General features: G+C 41.1%; 1 protein-coding gene across 1 annotated transcript; it reads right to left on the bottom strand.

Annotated features, from left to right (window-relative positions):
• Positions 1–14,855: 14,855 nt before the first annotated feature.
• LOC127625839 (zinc finger CCCH-type with G patch domain-containing protein-like) lies at positions 14,856–19,443 on the bottom strand. Its single transcript, XM_052101248.1, has 7 exons — positions 19,344–19,443; positions 18,276–18,916; positions 17,583–17,716; positions 17,161–17,313; positions 16,749–16,874; positions 15,244–15,640; positions 14,856–15,111 (listed from the first exon to the last, which is right to left on the bottom strand). The coding sequence occupies exons 2-7, from the start codon at positions 18,866–18,868 to the stop codon at positions 14,973–14,975; spliced, it is 1,542 nt and encodes a 513-aa protein (XP_051957208.1). The 5' UTR covers positions 18,869–18,916; positions 19,344–19,443; the 3' UTR covers positions 14,856–14,972.
• Positions 19,444–22,095: the final 2,652 nt, after the last annotated feature.

The raw sequence follows: 22,095 nt of genomic DNA, 5'->3' as shown, positions 1-22,095 counted from the left end.
GCAGTTCCAGTCCAGACAGGCATATACCACTTTGTGGTGGAGAAGATGGTGTTACTTTATCACCAAGCACCTGTTTGACAAAAGGAGAAACAAGCTGGTATATTATAATTGTATCAATCCTGGTTATAGACTCTTTCCAGTCTGTTCTTGAAAATGTTTGATTTACCTTGAAATGCAAACAGAACAGGCTGATATCCTTCTGTTGGATGAGAGCTGCCAGAAAGCCTTGGGGATTAAGAAAGGTAGCCAGTTGATAAGCATCAGGTGAAATGCTGGATGACTCTTCCCACAGGTATGATCTGAGAAGGTTTGCTTGAGCCTCTAGTCATGAGAGAGCTGATGATGCTAGATATGTAGGAGTGGAGCCTCTCATGTTATATTTAATTGGCTTAAAATTGTCCAAAGACACCAGCTTGCTCAAACTCTCCCACTCTGCCTGGAAGAAACGATGTAATGAACCAAGAAATGAAGATTCTATTCCCACACCAATGCTGCTGTTCCTCAGTCTAAACTTGTCTTGCAAAGATAGCAACCTTTCCAAAACCTGCTTATAGTCTTCAAGCTGTTGGGGTTGCATTACAAGACCGATGCCTACTATGACATCTTCGTAGATGCTTTGTGACTGGTGCAGTAGAATGTTGAGTGAACAACTTATTAGCCATACGTGGACTGAAGCCCAGAATTAATGTGGCAGTACCGCTAAGTAATGGACTGAATATGATGTCTCAAACCTTTCATTAGGCACACAGCATCTGCAAAAATACCCAGTAACGTTCAGTTATAGTGTGTCAACTATGTGTAGCATTTATGGACAAATATAATGCCTGATTATTATGTGATCTTTAAGTAATGGAGTGTAATTGCATCCAAATCATCATATAAAGGTAATAATATCTAAAAAAAAATTCGGGCCATGTCTCCACAATATAGCCGATTGTCCTAAAAACACCATAACAACACTGTATAGCCGCTAGATCAGCATGGTCTAAAATGTGACTGCCATATACCAAGTGACCTGTGGAGAAAACAGATCACTAAAGAGGCGCTCAAACACAATGATTTATGGCGATTAAGGTTCGTTGCCCTTTTCTGCATATTACGGCGCTGTTTTGTGGTCCATTCCGCATAATGCTGCGGCTCATTTTAGCTTATTGCAGCCCATTCGGCCTGTTTCGTGGCCAACCCACTGGCCCGCTCGGTTCCCCCTGATGGCCAGTCCACCCCTGATCGGCCCCAAAGTGCGTCAGCCCACCGGAAAAATGCCGGTATGCCAAATTACCAGTCCAGCCCTGAGCATTGCCCACCTGGAACTGGGTGAGGGTTGTCACCTTTGGTTATGAGCCACAGTCTAAAACAGGGATCTACAAACTTCACTGCACTTCCACCATTTGGAAAAGGCCCTCCATCTGTCAAATGCCCTGAAATTTAAACAGACAGAGAATTCACCATATTTGTTAAAAGTTGGTAAAATGAGAGAAGCCTCATTTTAGTTTAGTTTGTATAGTTATATACCATAACATCTGAACATATAAACCTTTTAAGACAAATCTACCTTGAGCTCTGAGGTTGTTCATCGATGGTATATGCTTCCATTAAAGCCATCCGTCTGCGTTATTTCAACTTCATTGTTTAAAAATTGTGTTGATAGTAGACTTCATTGTAACAACTACATTACCAGTGGTCCAGCATCGAAAGCTTCACCAATCAGAGAACCATGGCCAACCAAGCTCGCAACCACACGCTCCCATGATGCACTCTGAATGACATAATCGAGTCTGTGTCTCTTCACCCTTAAACTACTTATCTATTTGTACATATATTGCAATTAATGTAAAATATATTGTTCCTATACTTTAATCAACACCCTAAATAGTTTTATATAATGACATCATTCACAATGGTTTATGGGATTGTGCCCTCATTAAAGACGGTAAGTTTCTTTTTATCCAATTTTCAAATACTTTTTTGCTTCAAATCAAGGTTGTTGGTTTGACTCATGGTTAAAAACTCTTTTATAAAGGATTTAGCAATGTGGAAAAGTCAATAAGAAAAATATTTCTGGGTCCAACATGGATGAAAAAGTCACCTTTTTTAGTGTATGGCACTACTTCTATTTACTCATTCACAACTCTGATATCCCAACAGTAGAGCAGAGTTGTTGAGGAATAGCCAGTGGCAGTTCTGGACAGCGCTGTCTAGCAATGAGAGAACCGCATCTACATGGCAACCAGACCCAAAATAAATAACAGTCACCTTTCCTGTTGACAAATATGACATAGCAGATACATGGCAACACATAATTTATTTTCCTAATGATCACTCCATGTAACATAAGCAAGATGCAATGATTCTTTAGTCCAGGTGTCTCAAACTCAAATTTCCCAGAGGCCACTTGCGAGGTGGTGTTCTTCATAGGGGGTTAGTTGAACAGTTCACTACTCACCCACAGAGCATCTGTCAACTAAACACGCATCGCATCAATCTATGCTTCCAGTATAGACCGCTCCATTGATCATAATGGAAGCTATGTAGTTTTGTTAGGTGTGTAATATGCCATTTTTAACAAAAATGCAAAAATTGACAATTTAATCATAGGACGGATTTGAGGATAAACTTTTAACACTTACGGGGGCCAAATGAAACAATCTTGGCCAGTGGTTTGATACCCCTACTTTAGTCTAATCAGTCTGTGACGAGGCAGGCAAGGAATAAGGATCTAGTACACAGCTTTATTAACAAAGAAAAAGCAAACAAACTCGGAATGTAAAGAAAACCAAAACACAGGGAACCAAGCACAGATCATGAAACTAAACATACAAGAACTGACAATGGAAACAGGGAAACCAAGGGCTTAAATACACAAGGGAACAAACAAGGCAACAAGGAACACCTGGAGAAGCAATCAGGGAAACCAATCAAGGAATAAAACTACAAAAGGACTACAAAAGTAACAGGAAACAGGAACTAAACAAGAATTTCAACATAAAAGTACAAAAACAAAAGACAACAGGGAATATGACAGAGCCCCCGCTTAAAGGAGAGTATTTCAGACGCTCCAAAAGCACAAAAACAAAAAACTAATCGTCCATGGAGTGAAGGGGAAAACATGATGCTCGGGGGGGCACAAGGGGCAAACAGGCAGTCTAAGTGGGCACAAGGGGCAAGGAGAGAGAGGAACATGGCAAGGTCAGGGAGCAGATCATGTGGGTGGCCAGGAGACCAAGGGGACCGGAGCAGATCAGGCAGGTGGCCAGGAGACCAAGGGACCAGAACAGATTCGGGAGACGGCCAGGAGACCAGGGGGACCAGACCAGACAGACAGCCTGGAGACCAAGGAGACCAGAGCAGATCAGGCGTACGTCCAGGAGACCAAGGGGACCAGAGCAGATCAAGCGGATGGCCTGGAGACCAAGGGGATCAGAGCAAACTAAGTGGATGGCCAGGAGCCCAGAACAGATCAGGCGGGTGGCCAGGAGACCAAGGGGACCAGGGCAGATCAAGCGGATGGCCTGGAAACCAAGGGGATCGGAGCAGATCAGGCAGACGGCCAGGAGACCAAGGGGACCAGAGCTGATTAAGCGGATGGCCATCAGACCAAGGGGATCAGAGCAAACTAAGCGGATGGCCAGGAGCCCAGAACAGATCAGGCGGGCGGCCAGGAGACCAAGGGGACCAGGGCAGATCAAGCAGACGGCCAAGAGACCAAGGGGACCAGAGCTGATTAAGCAGATGGCCATGAGACCAAGGGGATCAGAGCAAACTAAGTGGACGGCCAGGAGCCCAGAACAGATCAGGCGGGCGGCCAGGAGACCAAGGGGATCAGAGCAGATCTGGGGGACAGCCAGGAGACCAGGGCAGATCCGGGAGATGGCCGGTTGACCAGGGCAGATCCAGGAGACGGCCGGGAGACCAGGGCAGATCCGGGAGACGGCCGGTTGACCAGGGCAGATCCAGGAGACGGCCGGGAGACCAGGGCAGATCCGGGAGATGGCCAGGAGACCAAGGCAGATCCGGGAGATGGCCGGGAGACAAAGGCAGATCAGGGAGATGGCCGGGAGACCAAGACAGAACAAACAAGGGAACGAGGAACACCTGGGGAAAAATCAGGGAATGAGAAATAATCAGGGAGAACCAATCATGGAACAAAACTAACATTTCAACATAAAAGTACAAAAACAAAAGACAACAGGGAATATGACACTAAACAAGAATTTCAACATAAAAGTACAAAAACAAAAGACAACAGGAAATATGACACCACTACTTCAAATACAATGCAAATAAACTTGTAAAACATGGATCACAGGACAAACTCTGGTCATAAAAAAGACAATAGAGTACTTTTTAAGTCACTTTTGATGGATAGGGATAGTATAATGGGGAGAACAGGAAGCGATGGGAGAAAATGATAAATGGGATTGGGACACAAGCCACATTTAAATTGTGGTGACCGCATAACTGCCATGGATGGATGTGTTGGAGCACATTTGCTAACCACTAAACCATGGATCTGACTTTTAATATGAATTTAATCTTTATTGGTGCAAGACCATGATCACTATAAATTCTCTTACTGTTTCACACAATGTTGCCATAGTCTATTGCTCAGAGATTACTCTTTCATAGCTCAAGAGACTCAATGTAGTTCTCAATTTAGTTTTATCAAAGTATCATCTTTGTCTTGATGTCCCTCATAAAATTCCTTAGGAAAAATAAAAACAGACTCATGTTCATGTTGAAATTTCTGACTTTTGATTGCAGATTTTGGTATGATTGCAAAGCACAGGCATATTTTGAGACATTGTTGAAATCTCCTCTGAAACTCACAAGGAGACATGAGTGAGATTACTAGGTCTTTTTCTCAGGAGAAACATCTGACAAGAAAGAGACTTAAGCAAAAATCAGATGTTGGTCTCCATTTAATCTCACTGCTGTCTAATAGTAACTATTGAGAAAATAATCTCACTTTTGATTTTCTTTTCTATGGGAGATAAAATCCCCTTGGAGCCTTGTTTAAGGACTCAACGGTGATGGCTAATTTAAAGGATTGAAACAGTAACCTTCTGGTTATAAGCCTTAACCACTTTATTTGTAACCCGGACACACACACACACACACAAGATGAGACAGTCACAATGTAAGTCAAAAACTGCTTTTATTGAAAACAATAAAAGCAGGCAAAAGTACAAACGGGCAAATCCAGTGAAGAGTTGTCGAGGGAAGCGTAGGGTCAAAAGCCGGGGAATCAAAGAGAGTAAAGGGGGCAAATCCGGGAGAGTAGTCGAGGGGAGCGAGGGTCAAAGCCGGGGTAAACAGGATCGAGAGGCGGTAAACTAACAAAGGGAGTAGACAGGGGTACTAGGGAAACGAGGAGCTGGCAAGCTAAGGGGGTAATCAAGAGGAGTTCAAGAGGAGATCAAAACTAGACGAGACTAGCGGGGCAAAGACACGGAAACTAAATACAATAACCAACCCCCGTGAAACGGATGTGCTGTGGTATTTATAGGGGAAGGTGCAGGTGTAAACAATGAAAGGTGATGAGACGAGTGCAGGTGAAACGAATAAAGGGGTGATAGAGACGAGTGCAGGTGGTCATAATGTTCTGGCCATTGGGAGCGGGCATGTGAGCCCGAGGAGGGAGACCTGCTACGAGCATGAGAGCTCGTAGGAGCAAAACGAGCGTGAGAGCTCGAGAGAGCAAAACGAGCGTGAGCTCGAGGGGGGCGGAACGAGCGTGCGAGCTCGAGGGGGCGGAACGAGCGTGCGAGCTTGAGGAGTGAGTGTGTGTGCGACGAAGCGGGGATGGGGCAGAGGAGCGGGGTTCGTGACATTATTACACCACACCATCCCCTTTTCTTTTTTTAAACTTACCTCTTTCTTGTCTGCTTGGTTCTGAGCAACCTGTTTAATCTGCCTGTTTAAGTGGAGAGGATGGATGCTTACAGGTGCAGCTTCATTTTTGTCCGGTAGGTACATCTACAGGACATTCATGTTTGGGCAAAAGGTTGGAGAGCACTTCTGGAGAACCCACTGGAGGGCCTTCAACAACAACTGAATGCAACACATGCCCATGCACACAGGCTGCAAGTTCCTCTTCCACCGCTGGTAGTCAATGAGGACACAGAGACTCCCAGAGCATAGCATGCTGCATTGTGGACAAATGGGAGTGAGACTGACAAGGGACAGGTCCAGTCACTGTGGATGAAGGAAATTGCAGGTAATCCTGCCATAGTTTGGATTAATTTACCAGAGATGACACTAGACACATGAAGGGTGCCATTGTCTCTAAGAGGTAAACATCAGTTTGCATGTGTGTTTCAATCAAACTTGGCTGTTCCTTGGCCAATTGACTGTGTGGATAGTTATAAAAAACGTTCTGAACATTTCAAGTCACTCAATCCTCTGAGGAACGTAACTCATTCGGCATTAGAACAGCCCTAAATTTGCACAATAATTGCCACAGATACAAACAATTCGAATAATTCTGCATGGCTCTGGAACAAGCAGGGTTTAGATTTAGAATTTTGCGGCACTTGGCACCATCTCTCCATGATCAATAGTCCATGTCTGGACTATTCTGGGCTAAAGCTGATTGCAAAGTGAGGAGAAACTGTGTAGAGTGAAAATGTAAAAAGGAGAAAGTTGTTCCACATCCTGTGTAGAGCATTGTAAATGGATGTGGTCAGTTTTTATGCTACTCCATAAAAATTTGCCATTAGGGATTTGTGGCGATCTATCTCTTGGGACAGCTGCTTGACTTCTGTCTCAAGTCCAACAGAAACACTCTGACATGTATACCCATGTAGGAGGAACTCAGGGTCCTGAAGCAGAGGTGCAGAAGTGTGCGAGATGTACTCTATCAAGGAAACCTGCAATAAGAACAGATATTGCTTTTTTTTTTTTGTGGATCAAGGATAATATTTAATAAAGATTTCCCTTAAAGTTCTAAAATTCTCCGCCACCTGACCTTGCTTTGACAAGGCTTATGCTGAAGCATCTGTTTTTCTGCCTGTCAGTGTAGAGTCCAGAGTTTTGAACACTCTGACTGCATCAGTTGTGCTCTAAGAACAATCGATCATTTGATCCTCATCCAGGAAGGAAGGGTGAGTTTCTAGCAGAAAACATGGAAAAATGGGATTTCAAACTGAAGGCAATGACTTAAATATTTTGAAATATAACAGAATCAGTGGTGAACGGTTAGATGAGGCTAGCAAGACTGGGCCTCCTCAAAAATGTATTTAAAATGAGCATAACAACAACAATTAAATTAACAGTTTTAATAAACCTATTATACCTATTATATACTATTAAAATGAACCTATTAATCTCCATCACTGCATATCATGTAAAAAAATATATTATTTAATTTTTCTTTCATATGCGATTGCTCAGGCTAGTTTAAATCACTGTATGAATGCCAGAGGAGGCTGATGGCATACAGCCACCTATCATTAGTAAACTGGCCCATCAGAATGGATATTCAAATGATGCAACATAATTTGCTTCCATCCAAAACATGTCTGAAAATAGGCTAAATTAATTTGGGGACTGTGGAGGAGTCAATGTCAAATGCAGAGTCAAGTTAGAAGTTTCAGTACCAAGATCACTGAACTTGCAGGTTGTGTATCTTGCGCACAACGGTACAGGTTCGGGAACATTTTTAAATTTGTGGGCACAGTACAAATCTGTTAAAACAAACAGTGGAAAAAGCGGTGCCCAAAGATCATGGTTCAAGATCATAGATGGTGTGCTGGGACATCGTCTTGCTGTTAGTGACCACTCGGGACACCATGGCAATTACAGTCTGTGAGTTGTCAATGCTGACTTATCTTGCTAGCTTTCTAATGTATACAGACTATATACTCAATATTCTAGATAACATGATACCTCAGCTTGAGCTTCCCTCTTGCTTGTGAAATGGGCATGGTGTGAGACGCTGCAAGGGCTGGAAATGGAGGGAATACGGATCAATTTTGGTCTTGCGGCTCGAGGTTCAAGGCTATTGTCCCCGGTTGGCCAGTTGATAGCCCTGGCTTCCACTGGCCTGATAGTGAAAAAGCAGCTATTGAAGGAGCAGAGGATAGCCTTGCTATACACATATGAGAGCAAATGTTAGATAGAATGAGGCCCACTATTCATACATATTGAATTGAATATAAATCATCTGTAGATTGACAAGTGTCGGGTTGGTGATCGGAAAGGTTATAACGCATCGTTAATTGTAAAAGGCTATTTTAAGATATCAGGGAGCGATCTTTGCATGGGAGTTTAATTATCAGCAACAACAAAAAAAGCGATTATAAAACATAATCCAATCTTGTATCAATCAGCCAATATTGTTTTAAATATTTCCTCCAGAGAAAATTCTCACAGACCACATATAATGAGATTATTTCAGCATCAATGCACAACATATCAATTGTCTAAATAGATTGTCTATCCCTATGATAGAAGTTTCTGTTTTAGTTGAGAAGACTTGAAGAGTCTCTCACCTTTTACCAGAGCTCAAACCAGGAGAGAAGTACTCATAAATAGGCAAAAGGCAGTATAAGCAGCTTTAACAAGATGGCTCTGACCAAGAGATTAGGAACCTGCTAGTTGAATAAACGCCTCAATGATTGTTAGGTTTTGCAGTGCTCATTCAGTATGTGTCCCCAATACTCTTAGACCTGCAATGGATGGAAGCAAGTAAATGAGCTAACATTATTCTCAGTGTAGATTTGAAATTGATGAAACTGAAGATCAAACAACATGTAAATCAGCAAGGAACACTGCACAGATCACTGACCTTCTTCTGCTCCATGATTTAGTTTATCAAGTAACTCAGGATCATCAACATCAACTGTAAGTCAATTTGTCTGGCATTTATCTTAATCTCCTGTAATATGACCTAAAGAGCATGGGAATTCTTACTGTAACTAAAAGGTATTTCTGAGTTTCTGAATACAGAAGTACTGTAATACAGAACTGCAGGAAATAATGTCTTACAGCGGGGGTACATCTGCCAATAGAGGCCAGACCAGATCACATTAATCTCCCTGAATGAGGTGCAGATCTAGATGAAGTGCCTGATTCAAGGCTATTTTAAATGTCTTACTCACCGGAGTGGGCACATAATTGTCAGAGGCTGTGAGGGGTACTTCATTAAAATAATTATATGTGGGTCCTCAGGTTTTGTTTGAACTTCACCAGTAAAACAAAGATTGTGCCACTTTTGTAGCAGCTACTGTTGAATATAAGGCCTATATAATGGACCCAAGTATGTTACAGTAGCTGCCAAAAGCAGAGTGTCGCTTGGAATTTTGTGATTACTCAGTTTTGCTTATTGGGTACCAATACCAATATTTCCAGGTTGAGTGTTTTGGTAGCCCGTTTCCTTGAGTATCTTGCATAAGTCAGAAGGCTGAAGATGTGGTCTAGCTGGTAAATGCATGTGTGGTCTTGCTTGTGATATTAAATACTTGCACAGTAGTTCCTTCCATTATTTGACATCAGTGAATAAAGTGTCTTGTGTCTGAGAAACATTAGTGTCTGAGAAAAGAGTAATCTTGTCTAGATTATGCCTTGTGAAAAGCACATCCATCTCACTCTTCCAGACAGCTTTAAACAGGTTCTCTCCAGAAACATATACTAATTTGCAGTGTGTCACTACAGAGGGAGTTGCATGTTCAGTTGAAGGGGTAGTCACCATTGTCCAGTTCTCAGGCACTATGTATTCATAGCCATACTGCAATTGTGCTTCATTTTACACATCCTGGTCCTTACTGGCCAAATCCTCCTGAAATGGAAGTATGTCACATGGAGTCTGATTATTACTTGAGGGGATATTTCATTTACTTTCAAAAGAAGATTTCAAGTCTCATTTTATTTCAACATGCCCATCTGTTTGCTGGGAATGCTTCATGGTCAGCAAAACCAAAGCACGTAGAGCTGTTATGATGTGAATAACATTTGAATTTGCAGAGTGGTCTTTTATAATCTGACATAAATAATGCAGTTCCGCTAAATTTTAGGCCTTGATTTGTGCCCACATGGCTGTCATTAGACTATGGAATTACTTCTGGATCATACTACACACAAAATCTCCTCGGACACCAAAATGCATTGCAATGGATACTGAGATATTAGCTGCAAAAGTGAGGGCGATTCATGAGCTACTTCTAAATTGATGCTCTTATTGTTCCCAATCAAGGCTGTGGTGTTCTCAAGTTGTTAATGTCCTGAACATTGCTGTGCAGCTAGGCATTTCAGAATTGTCTGTTTCATTGCTTGATATAACTTTTGCTCAAAGAGACAAAGCCAAGCCACAGGATTGATGTTTGACTCAAGAGGACAGAGGAAGGGAACACGTTACCTAAAGGCACCATACACCACATACCCACATCAGCTCATTAATTAGATATGTCAAGTGACTCACATCAACTTAATCCTGAACATAAAGCCAACTTACACCCCTAATGTATTTCTGCACCAGTGGTAATAGGGAAGAAGGTCCTGGGAGCTGCAAGGAGAGAAGCTTCATCACCTCTTTACTCTAGGGAACTGGCTTCATGGTGACTCCAAGACATAGAGTAACTAATTGGAAATCAATTCTTATGAGTCCATTCATAAAGACAGCACGTAGACTTTGTCCTTGGAAACTTTGACTGGCCTCAGTGGTATTCCTCAGTTGAACTAAACTTAAAACATAAGGGTCATTAACTGTGATCTGAATGATTTCAAGGAACATCTTCCACAGGGTGAAAGTTCTCTTGCTGCAACAGAAGTTAGACAAAATTAGTTAGAAAAAATAGTTTGACTTAAACTGAATATAACAAACCTGGGATTAAAATATAATCACAAAAGATGAATCTTTAAAAAAATCTTACCAACTCTGATTTTTGGACGTTAACAAAGATTTAATTGAACATTTTGCTCAAGAAGATCCACTTATATCTCTTAAAAGGATTCAGCAATTTATCTGTAGTTAAGGGGTAATTCAAAATGTAATTTCTTAACAACTTTTACTGTCCTCAAATAAAGTGCAGACTTCTATGTTGTATGTATATTTAGAGCTGTGAACAAATAAACATACCCAGCTCCTGTAAAAGCAGCAGCCAGTGGTCAACCGCTTGAAACTCAGCAACATGTGGAGAATCCAACATATCAGAAAGGATCACTTTATACAAAACTCTGTATACAGGCCATACAGACATTTCCTTTGGATGCTCTTGTAGTTCTATGGACATGAGGTCAGCCAGTGTTAATTTCAGTTCTGCTTCATACAACAGGATGATTTCTACAGAAACCATAATATCGCTGGTTGATTAGTGCATTAACATATAAACTTTCCAATTTCACACTAGTCCTCTCAATTATTTTTGACCTAAATCTAACCTGACTCTTATGTATGTTCTTTCTTTTTTGAAATATCAGGCATTTGCTGATGCAACTGAGCAATCTTCCTCTTTGAGATTTTTCTCCAGTGCTTGTGTTTTAATGTGGGGCTGCAAAGCTTGCTCAATACAGGGAGTACCTGACCAAATCCCTGCAAAATCTGTAAGGTTTTATTTAGCACACCATCATGGGAGGGAACAGGGGCATCATGCACCAATGTTTTTTTAAGAAAGCACAGTGTGCACAGCACACAGAAACATCTGCACACAAATACAGACCTTAAAATAAATATTATTGATGACATCTCTTTCATTGCAGATTACTCAAAACATCATACAAACCTGTGGACATTGTGAGAATTAAAGATAAAACACCATCTGGCTTATTTATGAATCCTTTACCAGTGAGGTTTCACTATATCAGTGAGGATGTTTTGGCTCTCAAAAGTAGAGCCAAATCTGCACACACACTCATAAAGACATGGAAGCATACATCCTACCTAACATCTTTCTCCAATAAGCAGTTAAGCAGATAATTCCCTCTCCAATGACTCGAGATAATCAATCCTGTTTCTCGACATCCCCCACTATTACATTTACATTTATTCATTTGGCAGACGCTTTTATCCAAATGACTTACAAACGAGGAAAACAATCATCTTAAGGAGACAGTGGTACAAAAGTGCCATATTACAAAGTTTCACTAGCATCAGAATAGTTTTCAAAACACAAATGTTTTTTTGGTATTTTATTTTATTTATTTTTAGGTTAGTGACTAGTTAAGTGCTCTTGGAAAAGATGCATTTTAAGTCATTTTTGAAGACAGAGAGTGAGTCAGCTTCACGGATGGAGTTGGGAAGGTCATTCCACCAATGCGGTATGATGAAGCTGAAAGTCTGAGAAAGTGTTTTGGTGCCTCTTTGTGTTGTTACAACAAGGTGTTGTTCCTTAGCCGACCGTAGGCTTCTAGTTGGCGTGTAGCTCTGCAGAAATTATTTTTGGTATGTTGGAGCAGACCCAGTGACTGTTCTGTATGCCAGCATCAGAGCCTTTTTTGATGCGTGCATCAACCGGTAGCCAGTGGAGAGAGATAAGGAGTGGTGTAACGTGCTCTCTTTGGTTGATTAAAGACCAGACGTGCTGCTGCATTCTGGATCATTTGCTGAGGTCTAATTGCACATGCAGGGAAGCCTGCAATGAGAGCGTTACAGTAGTCTAGTCTAGTTATGACAAGTGACTGATCAAGCAGTTTTGTGGCATGTTCAGGTAGGAAGGGTCTTATCTTCCTGATGTTGTAGAGTGTAAATCTACATGATCTTGCAGTCTTTGAGGTGTGGTCCACGAAATTTAGTTTGTTATCAATGGTTACCCCTAGATTTCTGACCGTTTTTGAAGCTGTTACTGTAGTCGAACCCAGCTGCATGGTGATGTTGTGTTCGACAGCAGGGTTGGTTGGAAAGATGATGTTCCTTCATCCAGGCTGAGATGTCTGCCAGGCAGGCAGAGATTTGAGCAGTCACGGTGGTGTCGTTGGGCTGGAAAGACAAGTAGAGTTGTGTGTCATTGGCATAGCAGTGACATGAGAAACCATGTGCCTGAATTATGGGTCCCAGTGATGTTGTGTATATAGAGAAGAGATGTGGCCCAAGCACTGATCCCTGAGGTACCCCAGTAAGTAGTTGATGTGGCTTGGATACCTAACCTCTCCAGGCTACCTTGAAGGACCTACCTGAGAGATAGGAGTTAAACCATTCAAGCACAGTTCCTGTAATACCCAGCGAGGAGAGGGCGGAGAGCAGAATCTGATGGTGGACTGTGTCAAAGGCTGCAGAAAGGTCCAGCAGAATCAGGACAGATGATCTGGAATCAGCTTTTGCCTGTCTCAGAGACTCAGTGACAAACAGCAGGGCAGTCTCTGTGTAGTTTCCACTTTTGAAGCCTGACTGATTGTCATCCAGCAGTTTGTTCTGAGAGAGATTGAAAACTGCCCTTTCAAGTGTATTTTAGTGTACTTTTTTTTGCCATGAATGGGATGAGAGAGACTGGTCTGTAGTGTTTTATTTGTGTGGGGTTAAGTGCAGGTTTCTTCAGCAGTGGGGATACTCAAGCCTGCTTAAATGTAATGAGAAAATGCCTGTAAGTAGAGACAGGTTGATTATGTGTGTGAGTTCAGGTAGGATGGACATTGAGATAGTCTGGAGAAGGTGAGAAGGAATGGGGTCAAGGGAACAGGTGGTGGGGTGGTTGGAGAGGAGGAGTTTAGAGGTTCTCTTGAAACCATCTCAGAGAACTTGGCCACCATGGAAGTGATGGCAACGCAGAGACTCTCCGCAATCCACGTACAACTTCCCACATGCCCCATTGAGAGCGGGAACCACTAATCACGACCATGAGGAGGTTACCCCATGTGACACTACAGTCCCTAGCAACCAGGCCAATTTGGTTGCTTAGGAGACCCGGATGGAGTCACTCAACACACCCTATATTCGAACTTGCGACTCAGTGGTGGTAATCAGCATCAGTACTCGCTGAGCTAGCCATGCCCCTATTAAACGGACGCAAGTATTTGTCTTACCTGTGATCAAACCTCAGCACATCAGTGTTTAGAACTTCGGTTCCAATAGAAACAGCAGCAAACTAACTCCAAATTTACGTTTTGTTCAAATAAATACTGTATACAAAATTATACATGCAAATAATAATAAAAAAATACATTTAAAAAAATATATTAATCTAGAAAATTATCACAATTTACACTTTGAAGCAGGTCAGTTAAAATGCCCTAAATACGAGCGCAACAAAGTGACCTTGGAATATTAAAATCGAGCGCAAACGAGCGACACTGGTTTGGAATTATTTGGATCTCAAGGGGTGGAAAGTGATGTCACACAGCCAAAACAATTACATCTATTACCTCAAACACCGAACCATCACATACGTTCATTTTTGAACGGTATAGCTTTGGTAAAGATTTAATTATATGGGTAGCCAACTTCACGGAGGTGCTTTAGTACAGGATCTGGCGGTATTCTTAATCGGCACGGTACCTCAAACGGTGAAGTAGGCTGAGGCAAATGGTGATTTTAGTGTGATAAGAATGGTTACTAACCTTTTCTGTGTAAAGTGCTATATCATTTTACAACTTTGTTGAAATGACAATGTAATGCCAAGAACCCCTAAAATTACTGTAAATACGATAATTTAAACAACTTTAATGCTATTTTTTTTTTAAGCTTTACATTTCTGATTTTAAGCCCTCCAAAAACCGGCTCCATTCACTTCTATTGCAATTGCCTCACAATTCTTGTGAACTTAAATGCTTGATTCGTAAATAAACATTTCAAGATAAATTTTTAAATATTGTACTTTGCCAGGAAAAAACAATGTAAATTATGTGATAACGGCAAGCAAAGGTGCTCTCTGTCAGGAATGAGCATAAATAAATTCACACAGACTTCATATACACAAATAATAAAAAGTTTTAATTTTAACACAACTGGTATAGATAACTGTCATCTACTGGTAAAATATACAAAACTAAAATCCCCAGTAACATTATAACAGTGTAAAAAAATGACAGAAGTTTAATATATTTTCTCAGAATTCAGTCATTTTCTTATGTGCGTCTGCTTTTTTCTGTTCTCTCTGGATGGACAGCTCCTGAGCCTTCAACTGCTCCAGCAAATTGCGAGAGGCACTGAGTTTCTCCTCTATTCGACTGACCACTGTAGCATCCCTGAGGATGAGAAAGCGCAAGACTAAACAGAAGCTTGAAACTAAACTGAGAAAGAGAATAAAATAATAAGGATATTGAGAGAGAGGGAGTAACAAAGGAAGGGGCAATGTAAAGGAAGTGAGAAGAGTCTACCTTCCATTTCGTCTACTGAGAGACTCTGTGAGCCTTTTGATTTCTCTCTCCACCTGAGCTACTTTTTCTGTGGCTTGGAAGAAACGAACATTCAGGGAGCGTTTGGTGCTCTTTCCGCCCCTGTAGGCCTCTGCACCAGTGACTGATGAGCTTGAATGTGATGCAGGCTGAGCATTACCACCAAGCTTAGAGTTCAGAAAATCAAAAACATTATGACGTGTTGATGTGGAGATTTTTGTCTTTTTAGCCTTCGGTTTATGAGAGGATGGGTTTTTCTTGGCAATTGCAGCTGCAGTCTTTTTCTTAGTGAACTCAGCACACTGGTTCAACGAGCTGTCTTTAGGAAGAGCCACTGCTTGAACTGGCTCTACACGACCAGACAGTGTTTTCCCCAAGCCTATGATACACAGAAATACATGCTCCAAATCTTTGCAAAGCATACGGTATATGGCCAAAAGTACAGTGGACCAAACATCATCTGCAGCCTAAAACTGAACTTTTGGTTGGATTTTAGGAGTGAATGCACTTTATTAGAGAGCTATAGAATACTGATTTAGTGAATAACTTAACCTCCAGTATGCTGTCTGTCTGGACTGGTCTCAGAACTGTTTTATTTTCATCCGAACTTCACAAAAAGCCTCTGAAAGCAAATTTTTTCAGCTTTTGAATGAACACATTGATTTTCAATGTGATAATGCACAGTAAATATAGGATTTCTAAGGAACAAAAGCACTCAAGTACACTTTAATGGACATTGTGTTTAGCAGCGTGACGTTTTGAAATAAACTGCTCAAATGTTTTAAATAGCATATCGAATAAAACTAGATGAAACTCCAATCTTTTCACTCAAATAGGTTTCAATGTAAAAATGTAATTAGATTTCAAACCAAAATGTAGTTTTGTTGGCATTTCTCCCAAAGATAAACTCTGCTGTGGTCGGCGCCATATTGTTTTGTCACATGACTGAGTGCGTTGACAGTTTAACCCTTTAATGACAGCCCAGAGTCTTCTGAACTGAGATCAGTCAGTTTAAATACATTTAAATTATGCATTGAGTATAGCAAGGCCAAAATACAATGTCTACGCATCTGTATGTAGGGCCACACGAGGCTACAAATAAAACAGATTTTAGTCTGGGAGTGAAACAATATGCTTGTTGTATTCTATTCATTGATTATCTTGAACGTTGATCATGGATATTTCTAACCCTATTTACTATCAACTAATCATTTGGTTGACTCACTTAATTTTGTGGGCACGTGAGAAGTTTGACAGGTGTGGCTATTCCAGTAAGTTCTGTGAGGACATTTCTTAATGGCCCTCACTTTGTGCACTGGGGCGCTCACCAAATTGCTGCAACAAAGTTGAATGTTACTGTATGGAGAAGCTGGAACAGTCAAATCCATTAATTCGTAGGTGGTGTCCACATACTTTTGGCCATTTAGTGTATTCATAAGATCTGTTCTGATTATTTTTTCACTCTTATGTATAACAGTGCCACCTACCTTTCCCAAGTTCATAACCCATTTTCAGCAAGAGCTTTGAGCCAATGCCACGTGTGTGAGCCTCCCAACCACAAAACTCTTCACTGTTTACCTTGGTCATATCCTCCTCTCTAGATGAAGTAAAAACTGTAAACACATATAAAATTAATTTGACTTACACAAAAATGCATCTTATAATTGTTATACTGCAGGTAGACATCTTAATACATGTTAATAATTTTGTACAAATATTTAAAAACTTTCTGTAAACATCCATATCGCTTGATTGCTCACAGTTAACACTTACAGACAGACGTTCTTGTTATTATAGTTATCACAGATGGGTAAATCGCAAAAAAAAAAATTGTCTAGGTAAAAAAATAAATAAAAAGAATTGTACTTCGTATAATGAAATTAAGCCTAGTATAGCCACCATAAAGCTGGTCAGGATCATCCTCAGAGTCTGAGGAGGAGGAGGAGGAATACACTTCCTGACGTAGAGGAGGGATGATCCCATCAGCTTCCAGCACAGCCTCCTTCAGCAGCAGCGAGTCAAATTTCACTGTGTAAAAACCACCTTCAATCTCTGGAGAAAAAGGAAGCAGGATGTCTGATTGTACACTCTTGTGCTGTCAGCTGCTTTACTTGCCTGTGTGCATGTACTGTTGTATTTTTGTTCAGTCTATGTTTGATACTGCTGCTGTTTTCCTTTTAATTTGACATTGGGCATCCATAAAGTATCTTTCTATGTATTGTAGATACTTGATGGGGAGGGTAACAAAATGATATCATGTAGCAATCTGTGTTTTTTTTGGGGGTTCTTTATTGATGTTGGTGAAATAACTTGTGTTGCACCTGATATTCTGGCCGGGTACCAGATGCCATCTTCATGCTTGGCCAAACATGTGGAGCCGGACTCCATGTTACTAATATCTGCCTCCACAAAGTCCCTTAGTTCTGATACACACACTACCTCACCATGAGAGTACCTGACAAGCACACACACACACACACACACATCATTACCATTTTAGTATCTTTTCATATGTAATTTCTGCACACCTAGGTACGAAATGGATCAGCCAGACTGGGTGAAAAATAAAACCACTGGCTTAACCAATGCCAATGGAGTGAGTTTTTGGTGCAGGACTACCTGATTGTCCAAAAACATTCCTTAATTTTTGCAATTTAGTTCGGTGCTGCTAGAGGTGCAGTTGACCTTTAAAGTAAACAGGGTAAAGTTTAGGCAGCGATATGGATAATATGAATAGAATTGTCTGCTTCGACATGCTTCATTTCCAGACAAACGTTAAAACTTTGACAGCTATTATCAAACTGCCACAAAACTACCTATTAATGCTTACACTAAAACTGAAAGTAAAAGTTTGAAGGTTTAGCTCAACTTGTAGAGCATGGTGCTACTACAGCAATGTCACTGTATAGCTTGAATGCACTGCAAGTCCCTTTGGATAAAAGTGTCAGCCAAATGAATAAATGTCATTTTTAAGTTTAAAACTTATGCTGCTAATTTGGCATTTGTTTCTGTACCTGCAGTTGTCCATGAAACGGCACTTGCCCTCAAGGTAGAATCCACAGGGTTTCATGGATTTGTTTGTGGGATGGAGGTAAAGCACCCGGACTAGGGCCTCTTCCCCTTCTGGCTCCTCAGGGCAAACCACCATGGCATTGTGGTACTCTAGGGTTCCCCAAGAGGTACGGTAGGGTGCACACACTTTTGTTCCGCTTAAATCCTCCTCTTCATCTGGTTCAGACTGGTTCTCTTCTTGTTCCTCATCTTCATCATCAGGTTTAGCATTTTGTCTGACCTCAGCAGTGTTGTCTGACAGTTCAGCATAGAAAGCTGCAAATTCATTCTCCAAACTGTTTTCTTGAATCGTTTCTTCAGTAACTGACATTACATTTTGGTTCCTTGAGGGTTCCTCTAAGGAAGCCAGCAGCTGGCTTTTTTTCACAGACACTAGACTGGACTCTGTTAATTCAATGAGTTGGTGCAGATCTTCCTTGAGCTTCAGCAGGTCAGCTTGCTCAGCAGAACCCAGACCAGCAGCTAACGCCAGATCCACCTGCTGAAGCTGAGCGTTGTAGGTCTTGATGGCTTCTTCCAGGCTGCTTTCATCCATAGTGACAATCAGGTCCGGTCTACATGACAGGAGCTCACTGTGGTAGAACTACAGGAACAGATCAACTTTAAAGTGATGTAATCAGCAGCAGTACCATGCAAAGGAAGCGCCTTGTACAGACCGTAAGCTAAACACAGCATCGTTTATGATCAATTCAAAACCAAATATCATTCTTTTAAAACACTTTTGTCTAAATGCACTCTGCTAGAAAACCTAGCTTTGCAGATAAGCTATCAGGAGTCTCAGCATTATTACAGCATTTTCATTAAGTTGTCATGTATCTGGCAGTGTCTGGTGACTCTGTGTGACATTTAAGTAGGTTATGTGGATAATATGTAATGATGCCGGTTAGCTTTGTGGCTAACGTTATAAGCAAGTCCAACGATTAACAAGCGCTCTAGCTATTTTCTAGTAACCTTTATTCAAATACATAATGTAACCACGCTTTAAATATAGTTTATAATTATGGTCTTACATTTTAAATCTTCCGTGGGTCAAATTCGTGGCATTGTTTTCTTTTCTTTGGCTAAAGACAGTCTGGTTCTTTCAGTGCTTCTCATTGGGAGCCATTCAACTTTGACCTCACTGTCGTCATCGATCACTACTTCCTACCAGATTTCCTCCCGGTTCATAATCCATTATAGATAAATCCCAGCTTAATTGCCAAGTATTTCTTTTTTTTTTAACCCCATGTTTTGATTTTTTGGTGTGGTAATTTGAGCAATAAATAGTTATTTTTATCATTAATTCCCCCCCCCGTTTTTTTTTTTAAAGTAAAAATGTGCGAGTATAAACATTTAAACAAAAATCTTTAAAAAATAATAATAATAAAAAAAGTTTCACCCAAAATGTAAATTCTCTCATCATTTATTCACCCACATACCATCTTAGAAGAATATCTCAGCTCTCATACTATCCAAGAGAATGGTGACCAAAAATGTGAAGCTCCAAAAAAAATAAAAATAATAATAATCTATATGGCCCCAGTGGTTTAATCCTTCTGAAGCGATCCAATCGGTTTTGGGTGAGAGATCAAAATATTACTCCTTTTCCACTATAAATCTTGACATCAACAGTCTTTATTGATGTTGGTGGTGAAATAACTTGTTGAACCTGATATTCTGACCGGGTACCAGATGCCATCTTCATGCTTGGCCAAACATGTGGAGCCAGTCTCCATGTTACTAATATTTGCCTCCACAAAGTCCCTTAGTTCTGATACACACACTACCTCGCCATGAGAGTACCTGACAATCACACATCATTACCATATTAGTCTCTTTTCATGTCTCATTTCTGTACCCCTAGGTACGAAATGGATCAGCCAGACTGGGTGAAAAATAAAACCATTGGCTTAACCAAAGCAGGTGGAGTGAGTGTTTGGTGCAGGACTACGTGATTGTCCAAAAACAGTCCTTAATTTTTACAATTTATTTCAGTGCTGCTAGTGGTGCAATTTACCTTTAAAGTAAACAGGGTAAAGTTTAGGCAGCGATATGGGGCAGGGTAAGCTTTTTCCAGTCAAATGTAAAAACTTGACCGCAACAAATATCAAACTGCCTCAAAACTATCTATTAAATGCTTACACTAAAACTGAAAATAAAAATTTGAAAGTTACCATAGTAGAGTATGGTGCTACTAGGAAAAAAAAATGTTGCATGACTTACACAAACAAATATTATTAGAAGAACATCTCAACTCTGTAGGTTCATACAATGCAAGTGAATGGTGACCAAAACAATGAAGCTCCAAAAAAAAAAAAAAAAACATTTATCTACAGTGGAAAGTATTCAGACCCCCTTAAATGTTTCACTCTTTGTTATATTGCAGCCATTTGCTAAAATCATTTAAGTTCAATTTTTTTTCCTCATTATTGTACACACAGCACCCCATATTGACAGAAAAACACAGAATTGTTGACATTTTTGCACATTTATTAAAAAAGAAAAACTGAAATATCACATGGTCCTAAGTATTCAGACCCTTTGCTGTGACACTCATATATTTAACTCAGGTGCTGTCCATTTCTTCTGATCATCCTTGAGATGGTTCTACACCTTCAATTGAGTCCAGCTGTGTTTGATTATACTGATTGGACTTGATTAGGAAAGCCACACACCTGTCTATATAAGACCTTACAGCTCACAGTGCATGTCAGAGCAAATGAGAATCATGAGGTCAAAGGAACTGCCTGAAGAGCTCAGAGACAGAACTGTGGCAAGGCACAGATCTGGCCAAGGTTACAAAAAAATTCTGCTGCCCTTAAGGTTCATAAGAGCACAGTGGCCTCCATAATCCTTAAATGGAAGACGTTTGGGACGACCAGAACCCTTCCTAGAGCTGGCCGTCCGACCAAACTGAGCTATCGGGGAAGAAGAGCCTTGGTGAGAGAGGTAAAGAAGAACCCAAAGATCACTGTGGCTGAGCTCCAGAGATGCAGTTGGGAGATGGGAGAAAGTTGTAGTAAGTCAACCATCACTGCAGCCATCCACCAGTCGGGGCTTTATGGCAGAGTGGCCCAACGGAAGCCTCTCCTCAGTGCAAGACACATGAAAGCCCGCATGGAGTTTGCTAAAAAAAACACCTGAAGGACTCCAAGATGGTGATAAGATTCTCTGGTCTGATGAGACCAAGATAGAACTTTCTGGCCTTAATTCTAAGCGGTATGTGTGGAGAAAACCAGGCACTGCTCATCACCTGTCCAATACAGTCTCAACAGTGAAGCATGGTGATGGCAGCATCATGCTGTGGGGGTGTTTTTCAGCTGCAGGGACAGGACGAATGGTTGCAATCGAGGGAAAGATGAATGCGGCCAAGTACAGGAATATCCTGGACGAAAACCTTCTCCAGTGTGCTCTGGACATCAGACTGGGCCGAAGGTTCACCTTCCAACAATGACCCTAAGCACACCGCTAAAATAATGGAGTGGCTTCACAACAACTCTGTGACTGTTCTTGAATGGCCCAGCCAGAGCCCTGACTTAAACCCAATTGAGCATCTCTGGAGAGACCTGAAAATGGCTGTCCACCAACGTTTACCATCCAACCTGACAGAACTGGAGAGGCTCTGCAAGGAGGAATGGCAGAGGATACCCAAATCCAGATGTGAAAAACTTGTTGCATCTTTCCCAAAAAGACTCATGGCTGTATTAGATCAAAAGAGTGCTTCTACTAAATACTGAACAAAGGGTCTGAATACTTAGGACCATGTGATATTTCAGTTTTTCT

Source organism: Xyrauchen texanus, chromosome 32 (genome assembly GCF_025860055.1).
Source record: "Xyrauchen texanus isolate HMW12.3.18 chromosome 32, RBS_HiC_50CHRs, whole genome shotgun sequence".
In the NCBI taxonomy this organism is placed as follows: Eukaryota; Metazoa; Chordata; class Actinopteri; order Cypriniformes; family Catostomidae; genus Xyrauchen; species Xyrauchen texanus.
This window is presented reverse-complemented; position numbering and strand designations above follow the sequence as displayed.